General features: G+C 42.0%; 2 protein-coding genes across 3 annotated transcripts; both read right to left on the reverse strand.

Annotated features, from left to right (window-relative positions):
* Positions 1-1,159: 1,159 nt before the first annotated feature.
* LOC110531775 (histone H2A.Z) lies at positions 1,160-3,002 on the reverse strand. Its single transcript, XM_021615180.3, has 5 exons — positions 2,575-3,002; positions 2,225-2,302; positions 1,821-1,934; positions 1,564-1,693; positions 1,160-1,464 (listed from the first exon to the last, which is right to left on the reverse strand). Exons 1-5 carry the CDS (start codon positions 2,575-2,577, stop codon positions 1,403-1,405), a joined length of 387 nt encoding a protein of 128 aa, XP_021470855.1. The 5' UTR covers positions 2,578-3,002; the 3' UTR covers positions 1,160-1,402.
* Positions 3,003-17,048: 14,046 nt separating this feature from the next.
* On the reverse strand, positions 17,049-20,552 carry LOC110531776 (DNA damage-inducible transcript 4-like protein). 2 transcript variants are annotated; one of them, XM_021615181.3, is made up of 3 exons: positions 20,314-20,552; positions 19,548-19,669; positions 17,049-18,289 (listed from the first exon to the last, which is right to left on the reverse strand). In XM_021615181.3, the coding sequence occupies exons 2-3, from the start codon at positions 19,636-19,638 to the stop codon at positions 17,799-17,801; spliced, it is 582 nt and encodes a 193-aa protein (XP_021470856.3). In that variant the 5' UTR covers positions 19,639-19,669; positions 20,314-20,552; the 3' UTR covers positions 17,049-17,798. The 2 variants fall into 2 exon arrangements, with proteins under 2 accessions (XP_021470856.3, XP_021470857.3); XM_021615182.3 differs by lacking the exon at positions 20,314-20,552 and adding an exon at positions 19,819-20,053.
* Between the last annotated feature and the right edge of the window lie 2,449 nt (positions 20,553-23,001).

The raw sequence follows: 23,001 nt of genomic DNA on the forward strand, positions 1-23,001 counted from the left end.
CAGCACAGTTTTATTTATAATTTTAATTGTTGGACATAAGACCAGGAAATTAGCTCCAAGTTGCTTTTATTTTGGAAATCTGTTCCCACGCGTAGACACGTGATCGTAAAAGTAACAAGGTTTGAAATGTTTGTCAAATATATGTTTGGGCTTCTTGCGGTCAATTTGAAGTCTACAGATTATTTGTTATCATGTTCCGTCCCCGATCATTCGCTCAAGAAAAAAATAAATAATCGTCCCGCGGCTGAATGTTGGTAGTACTGTCACATATTCCATGGTGCAAGTGACCCCTTGTGGACAAAATAGAAGACATTGAGCATAATTTACCTGAACCTATTCAGTTAAACATTTACAATTAGAGATACACATCCACTGAGAACATGTAGATCGTTTGATGCAATGTATCAAAAGCATGTAGACAGTGGCACAAATGTGCTGTCATTTTATTAGGGAGTCATGTTAAAGACTAAAATCCCACTGACGAGTTCTATATTCAAAGTTAAAGCTTCTTTTATGCATTTGCCATTCACAGCAGCAATATTTCTGCTGTGTGAAGGCTCACCAAGAGTCTTTCCCGCAAGGGAGCTTTCTGATCATCTCTGATGCAGCAACAGGCTCCAACTGTCTGAAGCATGCCAATCTCACACCCATACAATTTCTCCCTTAGGAACACCTGGACAGAGGCTACATCAGGATGGGAATGTCAGCTAGAGGGCCACAAGGTTTAAATATTAATTGAAGGGCTGCACAGACACACCACCGTTTGTCAAAAGCAATTTGCAGGCCAGAAACAGAAGTTGACACAAAGTATGTCTAATTTATAAATGGTCCCATCAAGATTGACATTGAAGAATGGCATGGGCTCAGATCCAAGCCACCCATTGCCCACCAATGGGCTATGAAACTTTTACCTTAGGGGGTGCACTTGAGCAACAAAACATGGCATTTGATGTCATTCAAGGTTGTGCCAGCACATGAACCAGTCCACACAATCCTGGTCAGTCACCTACAAAGGAGCTGGAAAAGTTAACATCCATGAAATAAACATGATTGGAGATGTAATTATAGTATTTCCCACATTGCAAGTTAGGGACATGTAGACTAACCCAGATTTATAGGGCACAAATTCTCACTAAAAGACGTAAACAAGGAACAGATGCACAATACCGTGGCGCTTTATTCAAATACAACTTCAAACATGGAAATGCCACTGGTATGCCAAAATGTACACAATAAAAACAGCACACATCAACAAAGCCAAAAATCAAAACCAGCTTCTCTGAAGCCACTTTTCCTCAGATGAGTAGATGCAAGTTAATACATTTAAAAAGTCCTAAAGTTCTACCAAGCAAAACATTGAAGCAGAATGTCCTGAGATGACCCCATGCCACTGTTTGCAGGGTTATACAGTCTTCTGCTGTCCCTTCTTTCCAATCAGTGACTTGTGGATATGAGGGATGACACCTGAAAGAGGGAAACAATCAGTGGATTCAAACATGAAATATAAAACAGGGAAATGGTACAATAGCAATACCAGTGGGAAACAATAACTGCTGCACTTACCACCACCAGCAATGGTTGCTTTGATGAGAGAATCCAACTCCTCATCGCCTCTAATGGCCAGTTGCAAGTGACGTGGAGTGATACGCTTGACCTTCAGATCCTTTGATGCGTTTCCTGCCAGCTCCAGAACCTGAAGTTCAAGAGCTTGCAGGTAAATATCACTGACTCGAGTGAACTGCGATTGCATACATGGTACTGCATGGTTTTGTGCCATAAACCGCAACAAAATGAAAGTGAGTGTTTTGAACATGCGTTACCTCAGCAGTTAGGTATTCAAGAATAGCCGCGCTGTAGACAGCTGCAGTCGCGCCAACTCGACCATGGCTCGTTGTTCTGGATTTCAGATGTCTGTGAATACGACCCACGGGGAACTGAAAAACAGGACGGTAAACGTTATAGGCATTTATTTACCCAACCAGCCATCAGTAAGTTGCGAGCAAATTACACTGAAGGCTTGCGCGACTTCCCACCCTACTTGGCAGTTTGTTAACAGATTACGAACATATTATAATCTTTCGAAAATTGTGTCATTTTGAATGGTTATAGATTCACCGCCACGATATTAGTTAGATGGTTAAATAGTTCGCAAATTAACACATTTAGCCTACATTACCACACGTTTTATCATTGGCGCTAGCAAGCAATAAATGAACGCACTCACCTGCAAACCCGCCCTCTGTGAGCGCGAAATGGCCTTTGTCTTCGTCTTCCCGGAGTCTTTTCCTGCCTTCCCACCAGCCTGAAATACAGTTTTATGGTATGGGTTATTTTATGTATTAAACAATTGCTGCAAGACAGCAGTGTGTCTAATTAGCCTGTTTATTCTACATCGCGTTTTGATTATAACCAGCCAATGCCAAGGGATTCAAATAGCTAATGTCAGCTAGCTAGCCAACGTTAGCTAAAGAATATTACCTTTGCTAGCTAACACAAATACGTGCTAATTCTCACGGTAAACCCGTTGAATAAAGTGATGGATTTAGCATCGAAGAGTAAAAAATATATAAATACCATTTTATATGATGTCCTGGCTATTTGCAGCTGCACAGATCCTCGGCGAGCACTTGTCTAGTTTAAACAACTAGTTCCGCATCAGATTGCCATGCATTTATGAAGGGGAGCTTGATCCGGGACTTTGCATGGAGGAAGTCAGCCAATCAACTCTCGAATTCATTTTTTGGCATAGCGCTTAACCAATCACAATGCAAAAGTGCTCAATGTGCGGGAAAATGTGACACGTCATTCCTCACTGGACGTTGGATAATGTCGTTTCTATTTAATTCTCCATTTATGTTATTATAATAATCATAATAATTTCATGAGAAAAAAACAAACAGGCAATAGATCATGACAGGTCAAACAATAAAGGCCAAGTCTTTGAAAGTTACAGCTTGTTCTTCTTCTTCTTCTTCTTCTTCTTCTTCTTCTTCTTCTTCGGTGAGGTTTAATCGCGGTTTGCATCCAATATGTTGCATTATCGCCCCCAACTGAACTATAGTATACATCCATTACAGTTTGTGTTACAAAACGGGAATAGGGAAAAATGTAATAAAAATACGAATGTTACCCTACCAACTAACCCTACACTCAATAAAACCCACCACCTTATTCCACTACTTTAACCCTATCAGATCTTACCCTCTGCCAAAACAGGGCACTACCACTCAAGTACCCCCAAGTACTTCTCTGCAGCTGCCACCACAACATCTGTTTTCTGTGACATACGTTCCATCTCCGTGAAACAGTTTAAAAAACCATTGCTATGAGCGCTAAGAAGCTAACCTTACTTTAACACATATCACTTATTGGCCTATCCCTCTGCTCTGGCACATATCTACTATTCACAGGGATACTCTCAGAATCCCTCACTCATGATCCACCCTCCTCTACTTTATTCACTGCCTCAGCATATGACATCTTCTGCACTACTCTGACCATGGCCACCTCAAGCTGCCTCTCTCACACCGGACACCTCTGATCCCCAACAACATGGGCAACACTACAGTTTAAACACACACATTTTTCCACCAAAACTACACATTCCTCTGTCCTATGTCCTCCTGCACACTTCCCACATTTTGGATTCTCCCTCCTACACACTGCTGCAACATGCCCATAAACGTGACATCTTTAATACCACAGTGTATTCGGCGCAAAAGCTCTAACAGCATAACTCATACAGTGGGCTCCAAAATTACAGGCACCCCTGACTGGCAATGCACAAACAATACTTAAAAAAATATAAACCATATAATTATAGAGATAAACTCAAAATACCAACATGTGAAAAATACTGTACTTTATTAATGTTTCAATGGAACCCCACAAAATCATTTATTGATTTAATTGAAAATCAATGTCCGGGGCCTCTTGGGTGGCGCAGTGGTCTAAGGCACTGCATTGCAGTGCTAGCTGTGCTACCAGAGACTCCGGGTTCCATGGGGCGACGCACAATTGGCCTAGCGTCGTCTGGGTTTGGCCGGTAGGGATATCCTTGTCTCATCGTGCACTAGTGACTCCTATAGCGGGCCGGGCGCAGTGCACGCTGACCGGGTTGGATGCGCGCTGTGTTAAGAAGCAGTGCGGCTTGGTTGGGTTGAGTTTCGGAGGACTCATGGCTCTCGACCTTCGTCTCTCCCGAGCCCGTACGGGAGTTGTAGCGATGAGACAAGACCACTAACAAACGGAGTAAAAAAAGGGGTAAAAGGGGGTAAAAAAATCTATCAATCAATGTCCTCCAAATCAAGGTTTCACAATTAATGGCACCCTTAAATATTATTGTAAGTAACATCTACCAAAATTAGATGTTATTATTTAAGTGTTAAGGAACTATATTGAGCCATTACATCACTTCCTTTTTCACTAGGGTATAAAAATTAGGTAACAATATCCATGAAGAAAAGAAAAGAACTGGCAGTTCAAAATGAATCTGGTAATGGCTACAAGAAGATCCACAAATGATACCACTGAGCACTGTCAGGGCAATTATTTAAAAAATTCAAAAGATATGGAACAGTTGAAAACCTCACGGGTGGAGAACACAAATTCATTTTGCCCCCCAGCATAGGGAGGAGGATCGTGAGAGAAGCAACAAAATCCCAAAGAATCACTGTGAAAGAATTGCAGGCCTTGGTGGCGTCTTGGGGTCACCAGGTTTCAAAAAGCACCATCAGACGCCACCTCCACATCCACAGGTTCTTTGGAAGGGTTGCCAGAAGAAAGCCCTTAATGACCCCAAGACACAGACGCAAGTGATTGGAGTTTGCCAAAGGTCATTTAAATTATGATTGGAAGAACGTGCTCTGGTCAGATGAGACCAAAATTGAACATTTTGGTCAGATACAGCATCGGCATGATTGGCGTTGAAACAGAGATGCATACAAGAAGAGGCACCTCATACTCACGGTGACATATGGTGGTGGGTCAGGGATGTTTTGGGGCTGTTTTCATTCCAGAGATCCATAGGCACTGGTTAAGATTGATGGCATAATGAATTCCACCAAGTACCAGGCAATTTTGGCTGACAATCTGGTTGCCTCTGCCAGAAGGCTGGGACTTGGCCGTATGTGGACATTCCAACAAGACAATGACCCAAAACATACCTCAAGATCCACACAGAAATGGTTCCGTGACAACAAAATCAATGTTCTGTCATGGCCATCTCAGTCGCCGGACCTCAATCCAATCGAAAACCTGTGGGCTGAATGGAAGAGGGCTGTTGATAAGCACAAACCCAAGAATGTGAAGGATCTTGAAAGGATCTGCATAGAGAAATGGTCCAAAATGCCTCCAAATGGGTTCCGTAACCTTGTCAAACATTACAGGAAAAGACCATGCTGTTATATTTGCCAGAGGTGGTGGCACTAAGTACTAAATGAGGAGTGCCAATAATTATGAAACCTTGATTTTGGTGAAATGTATTTTGTATTAAATAATTGTATGAATTTGGTGGGTTCCATTGAAACATAATAAAGTACAGTATTTCTCACATATTGGTATTTTGTGTTTCTCTCCATAATTATATTGTTTATATTTTTTAAGTAATGTTTGTGCATTGCCTGTCAGGGGCGGCAATAATTTTGGAGCCCACTGTATATACTAACATTACTTTGTCAGGTAAAGATTCTGAATCAAAGCTCAAAAGAACAGAGTGTTTTGAAAGCGGCATCCTCTGAAAATGGAGAGGTTAATTTAAAATTAGCAAACTTTATAGAGAATCACATAACATCTGTTTCTTCTGTGTGTGGACCGAACAATTTTATTGAAATTAAATAGCTACAAATGTTTTGTTCATAATCAACCAAATATCTGCATGTTCAAGTTTCTTCAAGTGAATGTTGTGTGAAAAATGGCATTATGAAACAAAAATGGGATTATGATTCCGTGATATTCAATTGATTCCTTGAGAGAAAAAAGCATGATTAATTACCATACAGACAGTCAACTGAAATAGGGCAACTGAGAGGATAGCGGTCTACAGAGGGCTACATGATATCCATTTAAATAGCAATTTCTCAACCATGCATATCTCAAATAAAGGGAATGTTGATGGCAAAAGATCCCATCCTTTCAATGAAAAACTAGGCCATTGGCAAGTTGAATGTAGGGTTTGGGGTTAAAATTGTGTTAGTAGCTAAGCCTAAAACAGGTTAAGCTGATTTACTAGCTCTGCTGATATCTACTTTATTGTGGAAAAATGTACTTACTATGACTGTGAAATGTGGTTCGCCCACCTAGCTGTCTTAAGATGAATACACAAACTGTAAGTCGCTTTGGATAAGAGCATCTGCGAAATGACTAAAATGTAATGTAAATGAAGTTATGGTATACTAATAGAGATTCCTATAGTTTCTCATGCACTCTCCAACGATCAAGCATTCAACCATTCCTCCGACCATTGTAATGCAGTAACGCACCAATGTCCTAGGCGCATACACTTCAAATAAGCCACTGGTTGTGACAGACAGGGGAGGGGGTTGGGACTATTGAGAACTGCCTGCACACCTCTGAACAGGGTTTGAATAGCTACCCATTTTGCACCCTAATCACATAATGGCTCTGATGCCAATAGCTGCCATCGTTAGGTAAGGAAGGTATATTGTGTAGCAACGGCCAAACCCATCCGTTCAACCCTCAGCCTGTTTATTTCTGTTAGGCAAAAGCTCTCTGACCCGGTGTCACGTTCTGACCATAGTTCTGTTATTTTATCTTTGTTTTAGTATGGTCAGGGCGTGAGTTGGATGGGCAGTATATGTTTGTTTTTTTATGTTGGTTTTTGAGCTCGGCCTAGTATGGTTCTCAATCAGAGGCAGCTGTCAATTGTTGTCCCTGATTGAGAATCATACTTAGGTAGCCTGGGTTTCAGTTTTGGGTTGTGGGTGTTTGTCTTCCGTGTCAGTGTTTGTCGCCACACGGGACTGTTTTGTTCATTTCACTTTTATTATTTTGTATTTCGTAGTGTTCCCTTTATGTTTTAAAATAAACATTATGGACACTTACCACGCTGCATTTTGGTCCTCCGATCCTTCTCGCTTCTCCTCCTCAGAAGAGGAGGACGAGGTTCGTTACACCCGGCTCTATTGGGACTGTGCAGCAAAGGACCCGGGCACACTGAGTTCCCTCTGGGAGGAAGGAAAGTGGACCCACTCCTTCCATGAAGCCGGTCTTGCCAACATTGGTAAAATGCATAAACTTAAGACATGGTGGGAATACTTGTTTTGGTGAAATAAGCCATCTTGAAACGTTGTAAAAAAAAACCTGTGGCACAGCAACATTGTTTATAAAGGAACACAAAAGACTTTCCATGTAACATATCATCTTAAAAGGGCAATCTGCAGTTGCTACAGTGAATTGGGAAAGTATTCAGACCCCTTCCCTTTTCCCACATTTGTTACGTTACAGCCTTATTCCAAAATGTATTAAATTCATTATTTTCCTCATCAATCTACACACAATACCCCATTATGACAAAGCGAAAACAGTTTTTTTGAAATTTCTACAAATAAAAAGAAATAAAGGCACACACCTGTCTATATAAGGTCCCACAGTTGACAGTGCATGTCAGAGCAAAATCCAATCCAAGATGTTGAAGGAATTGTCGTTTGAGCTCCAAGACAGGATTGTGTCGAGGCACAGATCTGGGGAAGGGTACCCGTTTTTTTTGCAGCATTGAAGGTCCCCAAGAACACAGTGGCCTCCATCATTCTTAAATGGAAGAAGTTTGGAACCACCAAGACTCTTCTTAGAGCTGGCTGCCCGGCCATACTGAACAATCGGGAGAGAAGGGCCTTGGTCAGGGAGGTGACCAAGAACCCAATGGTTATTCTGACAGAGCTCCAGAGTTCCTCTGTGGAGATGGGAGAATCTTCCAGAAGGACAATCATCCCTGCAGCACTCTACCAATCAGACCTTTATGGTAGAGTGGCCACACAGAAGCCAGTCCTCAGTAAAAGGCACATGACAGCCCGCTTGGAGTTTGCCAAAAGGCACCTAAAGGACTGTCATACCATGAGAAACAAGATTTTCTGGTCTTATGAAACCAAGATTTAACTCTTTGGCCTGAATGCCAAGCGTCACGTCTGGAGGAAACCTGGCACCATCCCTACAGTGAAGCATGGTGGTGCCAGCATCCTGCTGTGGGGATGCTTTTCAGTGGCAGGGAGTTGGGGACTAGTCAGGATTGAGGGAAAGATAAACAGAAAAGTACAGAGAGATCGTTGATGAAAACCTTTTCCAGAGCGCCCAGGACCTCAGACTGAGGTGAAGGTTCACCTTCCAACATTACACCTTCCACACAGAAACTCCCCAAATACAGGTGTGCCAAGCTTGTAGCGTCATACCCAAGAAGACTTGAGGCTGTAATCGCTGCTAAAGGTGCTTCAACAAAGTACTGAGTAAAGGGTTGGAATACTTATGTAAATGTGATATTTCAGTTTTTTATTTTTAATACATTTGCTAAAATGTCAAAAACCTGTTTTTGCTTTGTCATTATGGGGTATTGTGTTTAGATTGATGAGGGGGAAAAAACGATTCAATATATTTTAGAATAAGGCTGTAACGTAACAAAATGTAGAAAAAGTCAAGATGTCTGAATACTTTCCGAATGCACTGTGCATCCATTTTTAGACTTAATGCGTGAATGATAAGTACCCATTGATTTGGGGAAAAAACACCTGATAAATCCTTGAGCTTAGTTCAACTTTGGTACGCAATCAGAACCCAACATATAAACTTGTTTTATTCCAATGTTTGTGAACAAAGCAAATGTAAACAAACTCTGTTTAGCCTCAAAAAATGCTTCATACGATCATTTTGAGATCATGGATGGTCAATCCTTGCACCCATAGTCTATGAATTTGAGAGTATTTACATTTCTCCAGCCTCATCCCTCAGCTTTTTAGCAAAATAGTGGAGGTCACTTTGTTATTGTTTGAAACCAAATCAAATTAAACGTTATTTGTCACATGTACAAGTGTAGACCTTAGCGTGAAAAGCTTACTTACAAGCCCTTAACCAAATCAAATTGTATTTGTCACATTTGCCGAATACAACCTTACAGTGAAATGCTTACTTACAAGACCTTAACCAACCATGCAGTTTTAAGAAAATCCCCCCAAAAAGTAAGAGACAAGAATAACAAATATTTAAAGAGTAGCAGTAAATAACAGGGGGTACCGGTACAGAGTCAATGTGTCAATGTAAGGGGACACCGGTGTCGAGGTAATTGAGGTAATTATGTACATGTAGGTAGAGTTATTAAAGTGGCTATGCATAGATAATAACAGAGAGTAGCAGCAGTGTGTGTGTGTGTGTGTGTGGGGGGGGGGGGGGGGGGGGGGCAATGCAAATAGTCTGGGTATCCATTTGATTAGCTGTTCAGGAGTATTATGGCTTGGGGGTAGAAGCTGTTTAGAAGTCTCTTGGACCTAGACTTGCCATACCAGGCAGTGATGCAACCCGTCAGGATGCTCTTGATGGTGCAGCTGTAAAACCTTTTGAGGATCTGAGGACCCATGCCAAATATTTTCACTCCTGAGGGGGAATAGGTTTTGTCGTGCCCTCTTCACGTCGGTCTTGGTGTGCTTGGACCATGTTAGTTTATTGGACGCCAAGGAACTCAAAGCTCTCAACCTGCTCCACTACAGCCCCATCGATGAGAATGGGGACGTGCTCGGTCCTCCTTTTCCTGTAGTCCACAATTATCTCCTTTGTCTTGATCACGTTGAGGGACGTTGAGGGAGAGGTTGTTGTCCTTGCACCACACGGTCAGGTCTCTGACCTCCTCGCTATAGGCTGTCTCATCGTTTTCGATGACACTGTTGTGTCATCAGCTAACTTAATGATGATGTTGGAGTCATGCCTGGCCATGCAGTCATGAATGAACAGGGAGTACAGGAGTGGACTGAGCACGCACCCCTGAGGGGCCCCCATGTTGAGGATCAGCGTGGCGGATGTGTTGTTAGCTACCCTTACCACCTGGGGGCGGCCCATCAGGAAGTCCAGGATCCAGTTGCAGAGGGAGGTGTTTAGTCCCAGGGTCCTTAGCTTAGTGATGAGCTTTGAGGGCACTATGGTGTTGAACGCTGAGCTGTAATCAATGAATAGCATTTTCACATAGGTGTTCCTTTTGTTCAGGTGGGAAAGGGCAGTGTGGAGTGCAATAGAGATTGCATCATCTGTGGATCTGTTGCAATTTGTAGTGGGTCTAAGGTTTCTTGGATAATGGTGTTGATGTGAGACATGACCACCGTTTCAAAGCATTTCATGGCTGCAGATGTGAGTGCTACGGGTCTGTAGTCATTTAGGCATTTAGTGTTCTTGGGCACAGGGACTATGGCGGTCTGCTTGAAACATGTTGGTATTACTGACTCAGATAGGGAGAGGTTTAAAATGTCAGTGAAGATACTTGCCAGTTGGTTAGCGCATGCTTGGAGTACACGTCTTGATAGTCTGTCTGGCCCAGTGGCCTTGTGAATGTTGACCTGTTTAAAGGTCTTACTCACATCGGCTGCAGAGAACGTAATCACACAGCCGTCCGGAACAGCTGATGCTCTCATGCATGTTTCAATGTTACTTGCCTCGAAGCGAGCATAGAAGTTATTTAGCTCGTCTGGTAGATTCGTGTCACTGGGCAGCTCTCAGCTGTGCTTCCCTTTGTAGTCTGTAATATTTTGTCAGCCCTGCCACATCCGACGAGTGTCGGAGCCGGTGTTGTACGATTCAATCTTAGACCTGTATTGACAATTTTCCTGATTCGTCAGAGAGCATAGCGGGATTTCTTATAAGCTTCCGGGTTAGAGTCCCGCTCCTTGAAAGCGCCAGCTCTACCCTTTAGCTCAGTGCGAATGTTGCCTGTAATCCATGGCTTCTAGTTGGGTTTGTACGTACGGTAACCGTGGGGACGACGTCTTCGATGCACTTATTGATGAAGCCAGTGACTGATGTGGTGTACTCCTCAATGCCATCGGAAGAATCCCGTAACATATTCCAGTCTGTGACAGCAAAACAGTCCTGTAGTTTAGCATCTGCTTCATCTGACCACTTTTTTTCCTTCACTTTTTAACCAACTGTGCAGTTCAAGAAAGAGTTAAGAAAATATTTACCAAATAAACTAAAGTAAAAACCTTAAAAAATGAACAGAATAAAATAACAATTCTGAGGCTATATACAGGGGGTACCGGTACCAAGTCTATGTGTGGGGGTACAGGTTAGTCGAGGTAATTTGTACATGTAGGTAGGGGCGAAGTGACTATGCATAGATTTCAACTGCTGGTTGCTGCATTAAGCATTTGCTTTCATTTTTACAGATATTTGTCCAGATATTATGTGTGTATTTCATTGTGTATTGCTTTGGTAGGGTAACATTTTGTATTTCAGGCATGTCATTTCCCCCATTCAATTGAATAGAATAATGTTGTGCTTGTGTAATATTGCCATTCCCCCACAAGATGGCAGTATGAATGACATTTTATTTTCGTGTTAAATCGCCAATTGGCAACCCATCCCTTATGGGATTAATTGACACATAGGCCAACATGGTAATTAAATTATCATTCTTCAGTATGTTAATAGTGCTTCCTGCATTGGTGAGAAGGACCTTTACTCTTTGTCTTTGCTATCAATAAGAATAGAATACTTTGGGTGCCCTCATATAGTTTGCCTTTATTATCAGTAAGAAGAGAATGCTTTGGGCGCCCTCATATATTTTGCCTTAACTGTCAATGGGAGGAGAATGTTTATGGCCCTTACAGCTACACTGAACAACAAAAAAATAAACGCAACTTGCAACCATTTCAAAGATTTTACAGTTACATATAAGAAAATCAGTCAATTTAAATGAATTAATTAGGCCCTAATCTATGGATTTCACATGACTGGAAATACAGATATGTGTCTGTTGATCACAGGTACCTTAAAGAAAAGGTAGAGGCGTGGATCAGAAAACCAGTCCGTATCTGGTGTGACCACCATTTCCCTCATGCAGCGTGACACATCTCCTTCGCATAGAGTTGATCTGCCCAGTACAGTTGAAACAGGGATTCATCCATGAAGAGCACTCTTCTCCAGCATGCCAGTGGCCATCGAAGGTGAGAATTTGCCCACTGAAGTCGGTTATGACACAGAACAGCGGTCAGGTCAAGACCCTGGTGAGGACAACGAGCACACAGATGAGCTTCCCTGAGATGTTTTTTTACAGTGTGTGCAGACATTGTTGGTTGTGCAAACCCACAGTTTCATCAGCTGTCTGGGTGGCTGATCTCAGACATCCCCGCAGGTGAAAAGCCTGATGTGGAGGTCCTCTGCTGGTGTGGTTACACGTGGTCTGAGGTTGTGAGGCGGGTTGGATGTACTGCCAAATTCTCTATAGAGAAATTAACATTTGATTCTCTGGCAACAGTTCTGGTGGACATTCCTGCAGTCAGCATACCAATTGCACGCTCCCTCAAAACTTGAGAAATCTGTGGCATTGTGTAGTTTGACAAAACTGCATATTTTAGAGTGGCCATATTTTAGAGTCCCTAGCACAAGGTGCACCTGTGTAATGATAATCTTGTTTAATCAACTTCTTGATATGCTACACCTGTCAGGTGGGTGGATTATCTTGGCCAAGGAGAAATGCTCACTAACAAGGGCATAAACAAATTTGTTCTCAGAATTTGGGAGAAATAAGCTTCTTGTGCGTATGGAAAATATCTGGGATTTTTTACTTTAACTCATGAAACATGAAACACACTTTACATGTTGCGTTTATATTTTGGTTCTGTGTAGTTTCTGTTCCAGTACAGCACTTATAGTTGAAATGCTTTTAGTTGAAAGTAATAGTGAAAATGCTTTGTTGCAAACCCAATTCCGGATTTGAGATGTTTTTTTTTCTTCAGTTACGGCTTCCTTCTTGCCTCTCTGTCACATATGCAGTTCTGTAGTGACTGGGTTATTGTTGACCCGTGGACAGTTTCCTCCCATCCAAACCTTTGACCTTTCAAAACATCCTGACCCATCTACCCACTTGTTTTGTAGTTTTCAGGTTGTAACATTGTTTTGCAGACATAGAGCAATGATTAAACATTATTTTTCATTATGGCACTAATGCAGTATGGGGTCAGGAAGACCTAGATTCAGGGCCCCATTTTTGCAACACAGAAAAGTAGCATCAGTGTCTAAAGATTACTATTACGTATTACTCAAAATGTTGCATTTATCAAAACACCTTCGATGGTGTCCAAGAGAGGCTGACGATTGAAAAGGAAACAGTGCAGATACAGAGTATTTGAAGTCCATTTTGACAAAGCACAGCTTTTTTGGCACTGTCAAAAGGTATACCACAGTCAGCTTGCATCATCTTCAAGACCCTGGTGCTTGCCAATGGAGCAGCCAGGATAAGTGTGTCTGCTAAATGACAAAAATGTACACTACATGACCAAAAGTATGTGGAGACCTGCTTGTCACACATCTCATTCCAAAATCGTGGGCATTAAAATGGAGTTGGTCCCCCCTTTGCTGCTATTACAGCTCCTCTGGGAAGGCTTTCCACTAGATGTTGGAACATTGCTGAGTAGACTTGGTTACATTCAGCCACAATAGCATTAGTGAGGCTGGGCACTGATGTTGGGCGATTAGGCCTGGCTCACAGTTAGCATTACAATTCATCCCAAACGTGTTCGATGGAGTTGAGGTCAGGGCCCTGTTCAGGCCAGTCAAGTTCTTCCACACCAACCTCGACAAACCATTTCTGTATGGACCTCGTCTTTGTGCAAGGGGGCAATGTCATGCTGAATGAGGAAAGGTCCTTCCCCAAACTGTTGCCACAAAGTTGGAAGCATAGAATCATCTAGAATGTCATTGTATACTGTAGCGTTAAGATTTCCCTTCACTGGAGCTAAGGGGCCTAGTCTGAACCATGAAAAACAGCCCCATATCATTATTCCTCCTCCACCAAACTTTATAGTTGGCACTATGCATTGGGGCAGGTAGCATTCTTCTGGAATCCACCAAATGTAGATTTGTCCGTCGGACTGCCGGATGGTGAAGCGTGAGTCATCACTCCAGAGAGCGGCAAGTTTTACACCACTCCAGCCGAAGCTTGGCATTGCGCACAGAAACCCATTTCATGAAGCTCCCAACGAATAGTTATTGTGCTGACGTTGCTTCCAGAGGCAGTTTGGAACTGAGTAGTGAGTGTTGCAACTGAGGACAGACTATTTTTACGCGCTACGTGCGTCAGCGGTCTCGTTCTGTGAGCTGTGTGGCCTACCACTTCGCGGCTGAGCCGTTGTTGCTCCTAGATGTTTCCACTTCACAATAACAGCATGTACAGATGACCGGGGTAGTTCTAGCAGGGCAGACATTTGATGAACTGACTTGTTGGAAAGGTGGCATCCTATGACGGTGCCACATTGAAAGTCACTGAGCTCTTCAGTAAGCCCATTCTACTGACAATGTTTGTCTAGGGAGATTGCATGGCTGTGTGCTTGATTTTATATACAGTTGAAGTCAGAAGTTTACATACACTTAGGTTGCAGTCATTAATACTCGTTTTTCAATCACTTCACAAATTTCTTGTTATCAAACTATAGTTTTGGCAAGTCGGTTAGGACATCTACTTTGTGCTACTTTCATTTTTCCAACAATTGTTTACAGACAGATTATATCACTCATAATTCACTGTATCACAATTCCAGTAGGTCAGAAAATGATGTCATGGCTTTAGAAGCTTCTGATAGGCAAATTGACATCATTTGAGTCAATTGAAGGTGTACCTGTGGATGTATTTCAAGGCCTACCTTCAAACTCAGTGCCTCTTTGCTTGACATCATGGGGAAATCAAAAGAAATCAGCCAAGACCTCAGAAATCAAATTGTAGACCTCCACAAGTCTGGTTCATCCTTGGGAGCAATTTCCAAACACCTGAAGGAACCACGTTCATCTGTACAAACAATAGTACACAAGTATAAACACCATGGGACCACGCAGCCATCATACCACTCAGGAAGGAGACGCGTTCTGTCTACTAGAGATGAACATACTTTGGTGCGAAAAGTGCAAATCAATCCTAGAACAGCAAAGGATCTTGTGAAGGTACTGGAGGAAACAGGTACAAAAGTATTGATATTCACAGTAAAACGAGTGCTATATCAACCTGAAAGACCGCTCAGCAAGGAAGACGCCACTGCTCTAAAATCGCCATAAAAAAAGCCAGACAACTGTACATGGGGACAAAGATCGTACTTTTTGGAGAAATGTCCTCTGGTCTGATGAAACAAAAAATAGAACTGTTTGGCCATAATGACCATCGTTATGTTTGGAGGGAAAAGGGGGACGCTTGCAAGCCAAAGAACACCATCCCAACCTTGAAGTACGGGGTGGCAGTATCATGTTGTGGGGATGCTTTGCTGCAGGAAGGACTGGTGCACTTCAAAATAAATGGTATCACAAGGAAGGAAAATGTGGATATATTGAAGCAACATCAGTCAGGAAGTTAAAGCTTGGTCGCAAATGGGTCTTCCAAATAGATAATGATCCCAAGCATACTTCCAAAGCTGTGGCGAAATGGCTTAAGGACAACAATGTCAACGTATTGGAGTGGCCATCACAAATCCTTGAACTCAATTCCAGAGAAAATGTGTGTTCGGAACTGAAAAAGCGTGTGCGAGCAAGGAGGCCAACAAACTTGACCCAGTTACACTAGCTCTTGTCAGAAGGAATGGGCCAAAATTCACCCAACTTGTGGGAAGCTTGTGGAAGGCTACCTGAAACGTTTGACCCAAGTTAAACAATTTAAAGGTAATGCTACCTAATATTGAGTGTGTAAACTTCTGACCCACTGGGAATGTGATAAAAGAAATAAAAGCCAAATTCGAGCTCTATTATTTAATTCTTAAAATAGTGATCTAACTGACCGAAGACAGGGAATTTTTACGAGGATTGTCAGGAATTGTGAAAAGCTGAGTTTAAATGTATTTGGCTAGGGTGTATGTAAACTTGACTTCAACTGTATGTACAGGATTTGGACCCGATAGCTGAAGTTCCATCTAGAAAAATCTTTGAGATGTTTGCACCACTGTAGTGGCCTGGGAGTGCCTGGTTCTGTACAATGTGGGCTCATGTAGATACTTACAGCTGATGATTCCTGTTGACTCATGAGGGAATCACACATTTAACGACCTGTTCCTTACAACACTGGACACTTAGTGTAACATTCAGTAAACTAATGGAGTCAAACTCATCCAAGCAATCACTAGCCAATGGATGGCGGACATACAAAAGTCATGACAAACATGTAAAGGATAGTTCGTAGCCAGCAACTACCGTATATGGGTTAATTATCCCAGACACATTGCAAGTGTGTCACCCTATTGCTTTTAGTGGTCTCCCTTTCATTGCATTTAGTGGAAGGCCTGATGCATGGTGTAAGTTGCTCTCATTTATAGAACACACTGGAAAAATGAACTGTTCGCAATGCATGGCACTAAAATGTTTATTTATATATAAATATTTTGATGACAAGGTTTCTACGGCAAACCAAGTTCTGTAGGTTGGGATTATGTTAGGGGTGCATGTTGCCCAATGCGTCTCAACATTAGTCACCAATAAGAAATTTCATAAGGTAGTCCAACTGCTGTAACTTTGCAATAGGTTTAGTACTGTAGCGGGGAAAAGGACATACTGAAGAGAAATAGAAATGCAACATGTAAAGTTTTGGCATCATGTTTCATAGGCTGAAAGATCCCAGAAATGTTCTACACAAACAGCTTATTTCTCTCAACTCGAGCACAAATGTGTTTACGTCCTTGTTAGCAAGGACTACCCCAGTCTCATTCATGGCACCAGAACATGCAGAGCTGGCTTGGTGACAGATTATCCAACATCGCCTGTTGGAAAAATGACAATTGAATTATTTCTTAGGAAATTTAAAATGGCAACCAACTTCAGGAGTGTAGGGCATCTGAACAGAATGAACACATTAACCATTGAAAAGTGACTCAAGGTAGGTTTAAAATGTTTAATTGTCAAAGACAAGATTGCCATTGCCTTTAACAGGAATCTCAACAAAACAAAAAAATCCTAAGTTTAAACAGCCATCAATTGAGAAAGGTATAAAAAGAACAAGCCCTGAAGAACCCCTGTGGAGCTAGGATCTAACAAGTGTAAGAAAAAACATTTAGATGAAGAAAAATCTGTGGCAGTTTAAGGCATCCGTCAAGGTTGGAGCCCGTCAATGAGCAGAATGTTCACAAGGACAAACATTCAATGGCTCGCTAACAAACACTTACATACCCTCAATTCAGCATTGAACACCAACATTATGGCCCCCCCAAACTTTTCCAAGTCCTGTTCCTATAGCCTCTAGGTGGGTTTACTTTGCTGCACAGCAGTGGACAAATCTGGAAACAAACAGATTGGCAAAGTTTGTTCAAAGTGAAGTGAAGTCAACAAAAAAAAAAAAAAGTTATGCTAATCTTGTTTAGGCATTTGACAATCCATTACAGTAACCAAGACTTGTCCATCCACTTTGAGTAATCAGTTGTAGAATCCTGGACATTGGAACAGACAGGACAACAACCTTTGCACAACACTACTCGTTCACAAACTGTATTCATACAAAAAAACATGTAGAAAATTAGACCCTCCAGGAGTGATGTTAACATTCAGATATTCAAGTGTAGAAAAGCATTGTACATGCCATCAAGGACAGCTGACTGAACCATGGTGTCCCACCTTCCTCAATTTCCCCCTTCTCAGTACTCCTCTACCACAGTACCAGCCAAGGATGAGTAGAGCTTCTTCTTGATGAGCCGGAAGCCAGGACTGAGTTTGAGCGCATGCCTGAAGCCTGGAGTGAAACACGCACCAATGTGCAGGAAGTCCCTGAGACTGGGCCATGCGCTACAGTCCTGCTTGAACACCAACGTCAGCTCAAAGGTGGGCACAACGTCTGCATTGTACACGATGCGCTCCAGCTGCTTACAACACTGTTCCTGCTCCAGGTGCACGTAGAGTACACAGCCGCGTAGGCCGCACGGCTCGCCCGACGACAGGCGCAGTACATCGCGCGCTATCCTCAGAGTCAGCGTCTCAGGGACCAGCACCTTAGAGCAACGCATGGTGGTCTTCTTGGCCCGTGACAGACAGTTCTCTAACATCTTGGCCAACTGCTGACACGTCCTGTCCTCAGACACCTCCACATTCAGGTGGGGCTCAGCCAAACAGTGGTCCCAGGAATCCAGCTCTGACAGAAGACAAAGTTGAGTGATGTTTAAAAGACAACGCAAAATTGCATACTATGGGCCTCAGTCAAATACAAGAACATTTAATAAAGTCAGGCGTGTAGCTTAAGGGGGAGACATGGACCCCCACCCCCAGTATTAGAGACTGGCCAATTTGACCCAGTCAAAAATATACCATGAGGAATTTGATTGAAAATTCCCACTGACATTGCACAGCAGTAAGCTGGTTTATTTCTCCTTTATACATCAATATGGAAGTGAAACCATGTTTGTTTATGGTTTCTTGAGTAAGTGGTGTTCTTATATCATATTTGTGCAACAGTAGCAGTTTGTGCAATTGGGTAAGTGAAAGGGCATAGACTGTTCCCCATGACTGACAATTTGGGACAGTGATATAGCTAATGATTAGCACAAATAGATGGGCAAACCCCATGAGTCTGACCATTTATTCATAACCACAATGCTGAATTAGTTGGCCTACAGATGATCATTCTTATTGTTCACACACCAGCCTGATAATATGGACCAATTTGTCAGGCTCATTTGAGGGGGAAATTATATTTTAATGGTGTCACTATTTGATTTCCATACATTGGAGTCACCTGGGCTGCATTCAGGATGAAAAGACAAACAAAAACATGCAACAAAAGGTTGTGTCCCACTGCTTAGACATTGGCATTTGACCTATCAGCTAACCACATGTTATAGCAATCGGTCAGTCAATGACAGTCATGTGGCGCAAAGGCCTCCCAAAGTGTCATGTCATCTTCACTGCCAGAATCCACTGGATAGCCTAACCACCATAATGCTTATTGGCTTTCACCTAGCCAGTCCTCTCAGGTCAGTGAGAAGGAAATGAGACTTGAGCCAGAGTCATGGTGCATGGACTAGTCAACATTACACGTTCTCTGCACTCAATCTTTATAATTGTCAGTTGAGGTATGTGACTTATATTGCAATGTGTCATAGAAGTAAAAAAATTTAACTACAGTACAACAGCTACAGTCATTATGAAGTGTGCATTCAAATCTCACATTGATACATGCCAACAACTTTAATTGAAGAAACGGAGTCCTGTTTGCTAGCATATGATAAAATATGACTCTTGACTTCACCATCCCCTTCCATTCTTCCCTGCAACTACGCACAAATATTGGCGTAAACAAGCGCTGAATGAATGGATTGGAGAATTTAGAAATGCCCCAGTTGCAATATGCTCACATGAACGTATACATTGGAGACAGAGCTCAAAACGCTTACCATTTTCAATACAAGTCTGGTCGTATCTACGGTCAATCAATTCTGATATGAATTCCGGGTTTTTACTCCTCAGTTTGCTTGTAGCAACCATGGCGACAACCCTTAGTTCCTTTTTTAAAGTGCTGTAAAAAATAAAGGTACATTTTATTAAAATGTTGCAATAATTCACAAGCCAACTTCGCATAGCCTACACTTTGATAGCTAGTAAGCATTCCAATTTAAACACAAAGCTTATAAAATGCTCAAAATATATCAATTTGTATCTAGTTACTGTTAAGGATCTTCGTAAATTAAATCTGGAGTGCCAAAGCGCGCTCCCTAGACGTTCGTAAATTCAGAGCGTTTCGCTTCCGAGCGGCACAGTGGACGCTCTGGCCGAGGAGTAGGGCTGACCCGAGCGTTCTGACCTCAACGGCAGTCAAGCACCCAAGCTAACTGGCTAACATCGGCCAGCTACTTCAAGACAAATGAGAACACCTCCCTCTGACCATTTCAGTCTCCCCAGTAGAGCTGCTTATGATGTTCATGTTATCCAGAGCGTTGGTGACTAACTGCGCTGCTGACAATTTAATTCCGCTATTTTTGCAAAAGTGTTCGTAAATTCTTCAATTATTCTGCGCTTTGGCACACTGACGAGTATGTATGCGCTCTAAATATATATGTTTCTACAACTTCTGTATAACATTTTTGGTTAGTCCTAATAATGACGCAAAACGTTCGCTTGCAGCATCAGAACACTCAACAAGTACTGAATAAAATAGCTTACCTTGCTATGTTTGTTCAATATAAATTATATATATTTTTTTATAAAGGCTCTATTATACTTTCCCCACATAGGCTACAACCCAATACACCTCCCACAAACATAAACACTGCCTACAGCTAGAGCAACCTGTTGGGGGTATTTATACTCTTCTCCTCACAGCTCACGCTGCTTTGTCCAATCGGAATCAGTTTATCGTTCTGGAAATTGCTGAAGTTAATCACCCGTTCAAGCAACACACCTTGCGCTTTTCAGGGCTCTCAGAGAACGTCTGCCCCGAAGCACATGATTGGCCACGGAAGAAATTGCGTCAACCAATAATCAATTAACATTAATTTGTTGCTACCTGCATTTTTCAATCACTCACGTGCAATAATTCTTCTGTTAAAAAAGTTATAGTAATCAAAGTACCATATTCAACAGGTAGCGGTCCTAAACGTATGGCTTTCTTGTACACATCTTTCTTTTTAAGCCAAAACCACGCCCCGTTATTCAGAGGGGCGTTCTACTACGCTCCCATTGGGTAGCTAGCGTTGTCTCAGTCACAGGCGATCAGTGCAGAGACAGTGACCTTCCAAGGTAAGGATGGAAAGTGTAATTTAACAATTAGCTGCCTACCATAATGCAGGCCTATTATTATTATGTTTGTTAACATTTGCCCATGTATTTCTTTTCAGAGTTTCAATGAGTTGCAAAAATGTCTCAGATAACTCTGCTTAATTTCCTAAATTGAATGTCAGCTAAGTTAACCTAGGCTACTTAACGTTACTAGCTCGGTATTTGAAGTTGTTATATTATCATTAGTAGTCTATTATCAGGTAAAAGCATATGCTTATTATTCATAATTTCTAAAATATTTATTAGCTAATCATTCAGGCGAATACGCTATGCTACAGCCATTGAATTAGTCTTTGAGCGTTAAGGGACGTCAATGGCTAGCTCGGTCCACGACAATGTTATTATATTTTTCAATCTTGAAATACAAGGGCAAATGTTATTAATCAGTGACTGAAATTTTGCGCTACGTGATATTCCCTTCCGGACTTGGAGTTGTAGAACGCCCCTCTGAATAACGGGGCGTGGTTTTGGCTTAACTGCGTTGGGGAAAAAGTAAGACGCTTCTTGTACTTCATTGTTCAGAATTTAATGAGATGCGTGAATATCCTAGAGGATGATAGAGGCCTCTAGTGGCCAAAAGGCAGTTTTCGCATGGGCAGCAGAGTCCCACAATAGAGGCACAGAGCCCTAGAGCCCCACAGTAGAGGCACAGATAGAACAATAAGACAGATATTTCACTGGATATATAAATGTGAAGCATCCGGTGGGCATTACCACTCACTACCAAATATGGTAGTGAGAGGAAGCCCACTGGCGCGCAGTGGGAGAAGATGGAACAAGATGGATTTTTGCCGATATGCTACACATTTTCTCATCGATTAAACATTTGAGCTCAACAATTTTCTGTTCCCAAAACTAGAATTTGTTATGAACAGAGTGGATTAACTTTTGAAGACTTTACCCATTTCAAATGTTTTTAAAAATCACGCTGTTTAGAAGGAGCGCAAAGGCAAATTGAGTTATTGCACATGCGCACTTCACAGAGTAGGTGTTCCGTAACGGACATATGCAGATTCATACTAGAACACCCCAATAGGATATCTCTAGCGCATGCTTGGCTCTGTCCACCTCCTTGCTTGTTCTGGCCACTATGACTCATTTGTATCTATGTTTAGTTATAAAAATCGTTGGTGGAGGTGTACCCATAAAACCTAGCGGTCAATCATTTTTCCACCATAAATATTTCCCATAGCTCTGTCAGGTTGGATGGGGAGCGTCGTTGCACAGCTATTTTCAGGTCTCTCCAGAGATGTTCGAACTGGTTCAAGTCCGGGCTCTGGCTGGGCCACTCAAGGACATTCAGAGACTTGTCCCGAAGCCACTCCTGCTTTGTCTTGGCTGTGTGCTTAGGGTCATTGTCCTGTTGGAAGGTGAACCTTCACCCTAGTATGAGGTCCTGAGCAGTTTTTTTTAAGAATGATGGAGGCCACTGTGTTCTTTGGGACTTTTAATGCTGCATAATTTTTTAGGTACCCTTCCCCAGGCCTCTGCCTCGACACAATCCTGTCTCAGAGCTCTACGGACAATTCCTTCGACCTCATGGCTTGGTTTTTAGCTCTGACATGCACTGTCAACTATGGGACCTTATATAGACAGGTGTGCCTTTCCAACTCATGTCCAATCAATTGAATTTACCACAGGTGGACTCCAATCAAGTAGTAGAAACAGCTTAAGGATGATCAATGGAAACAGGATGCACCTGAGCTCAATTTCGAGTCTTATAGCAAAGGGTCTGAACACTTATGTAAATAAGGTATATCTGTTTTTTATTCTTAAACATATTTGCAAAAATGACTAAAAACCATTTTTTGCTTTTTCATTATGGGGTATTGTGTGTAGATTTCTGAGGAAAAAAGAGAATAAGGCTGTAACATAACAAAATGTGTAAAAAGTCAAGGGGTATACTTGATATACAGTCTAAAACATAGCATTGCAAAATCGTCAGAAGTTTTCCTTACAACAAATATATGAGAAATGCATGACCGGATGGCATTACCGGATGGATTGGAAATTCATACTTTCATGCTTGGAGCTCTCCTAAATGTAATTTTGAAAACTGAGCATAACATTTTG

The sequence above is a fragment of the Oncorhynchus mykiss genome, chromosome 9 (assembly GCF_057628025.1).
Source record: "Oncorhynchus mykiss isolate SJ-2025 chromosome 9, ASM5762802v1, whole genome shotgun sequence".
Classification (NCBI taxonomy): domain Eukaryota; kingdom Metazoa; phylum Chordata; class Actinopteri; order Salmoniformes; family Salmonidae; genus Oncorhynchus; species Oncorhynchus mykiss.

What these genes read in the sequence shown, in the direction of transcription:
- LOC110531776 (XM_021615181.3), bottom strand. Translation starts at nt 19,638, where the DNA reads ATGGTTGCTACAAGCAAACTGAGGAGTAAAAACCCGGAATTCATATCA. An exon ending in CCAGACTTGTATTGAAAATG is followed by an intron (nt 18,290 to 19,547) that starts GTAAGCGTTTTG and finishes GTCTTCTGTCAG; the next exon opens with AGCTGGATTCCTGGGACCAC.
- LOC110531775 (XM_021615180.3), bottom strand. An exon ending in TTGAATACCTAACTGCTGAG is followed by an intron (nt 1,694 to 1,820) that starts GTAACGCATGTT and finishes CTTGAACTTCAG; the next exon opens with GTTCTGGAGCTGGCAGGAAA. An exon ending in AGCAACCATTGCTGGTGGTG is followed by an intron (nt 1,465 to 1,563) that starts GTAAGTGCAGCA and finishes TCCCTCTTTCAG; the next exon opens with GTGTCATCCCTCATATCCAC.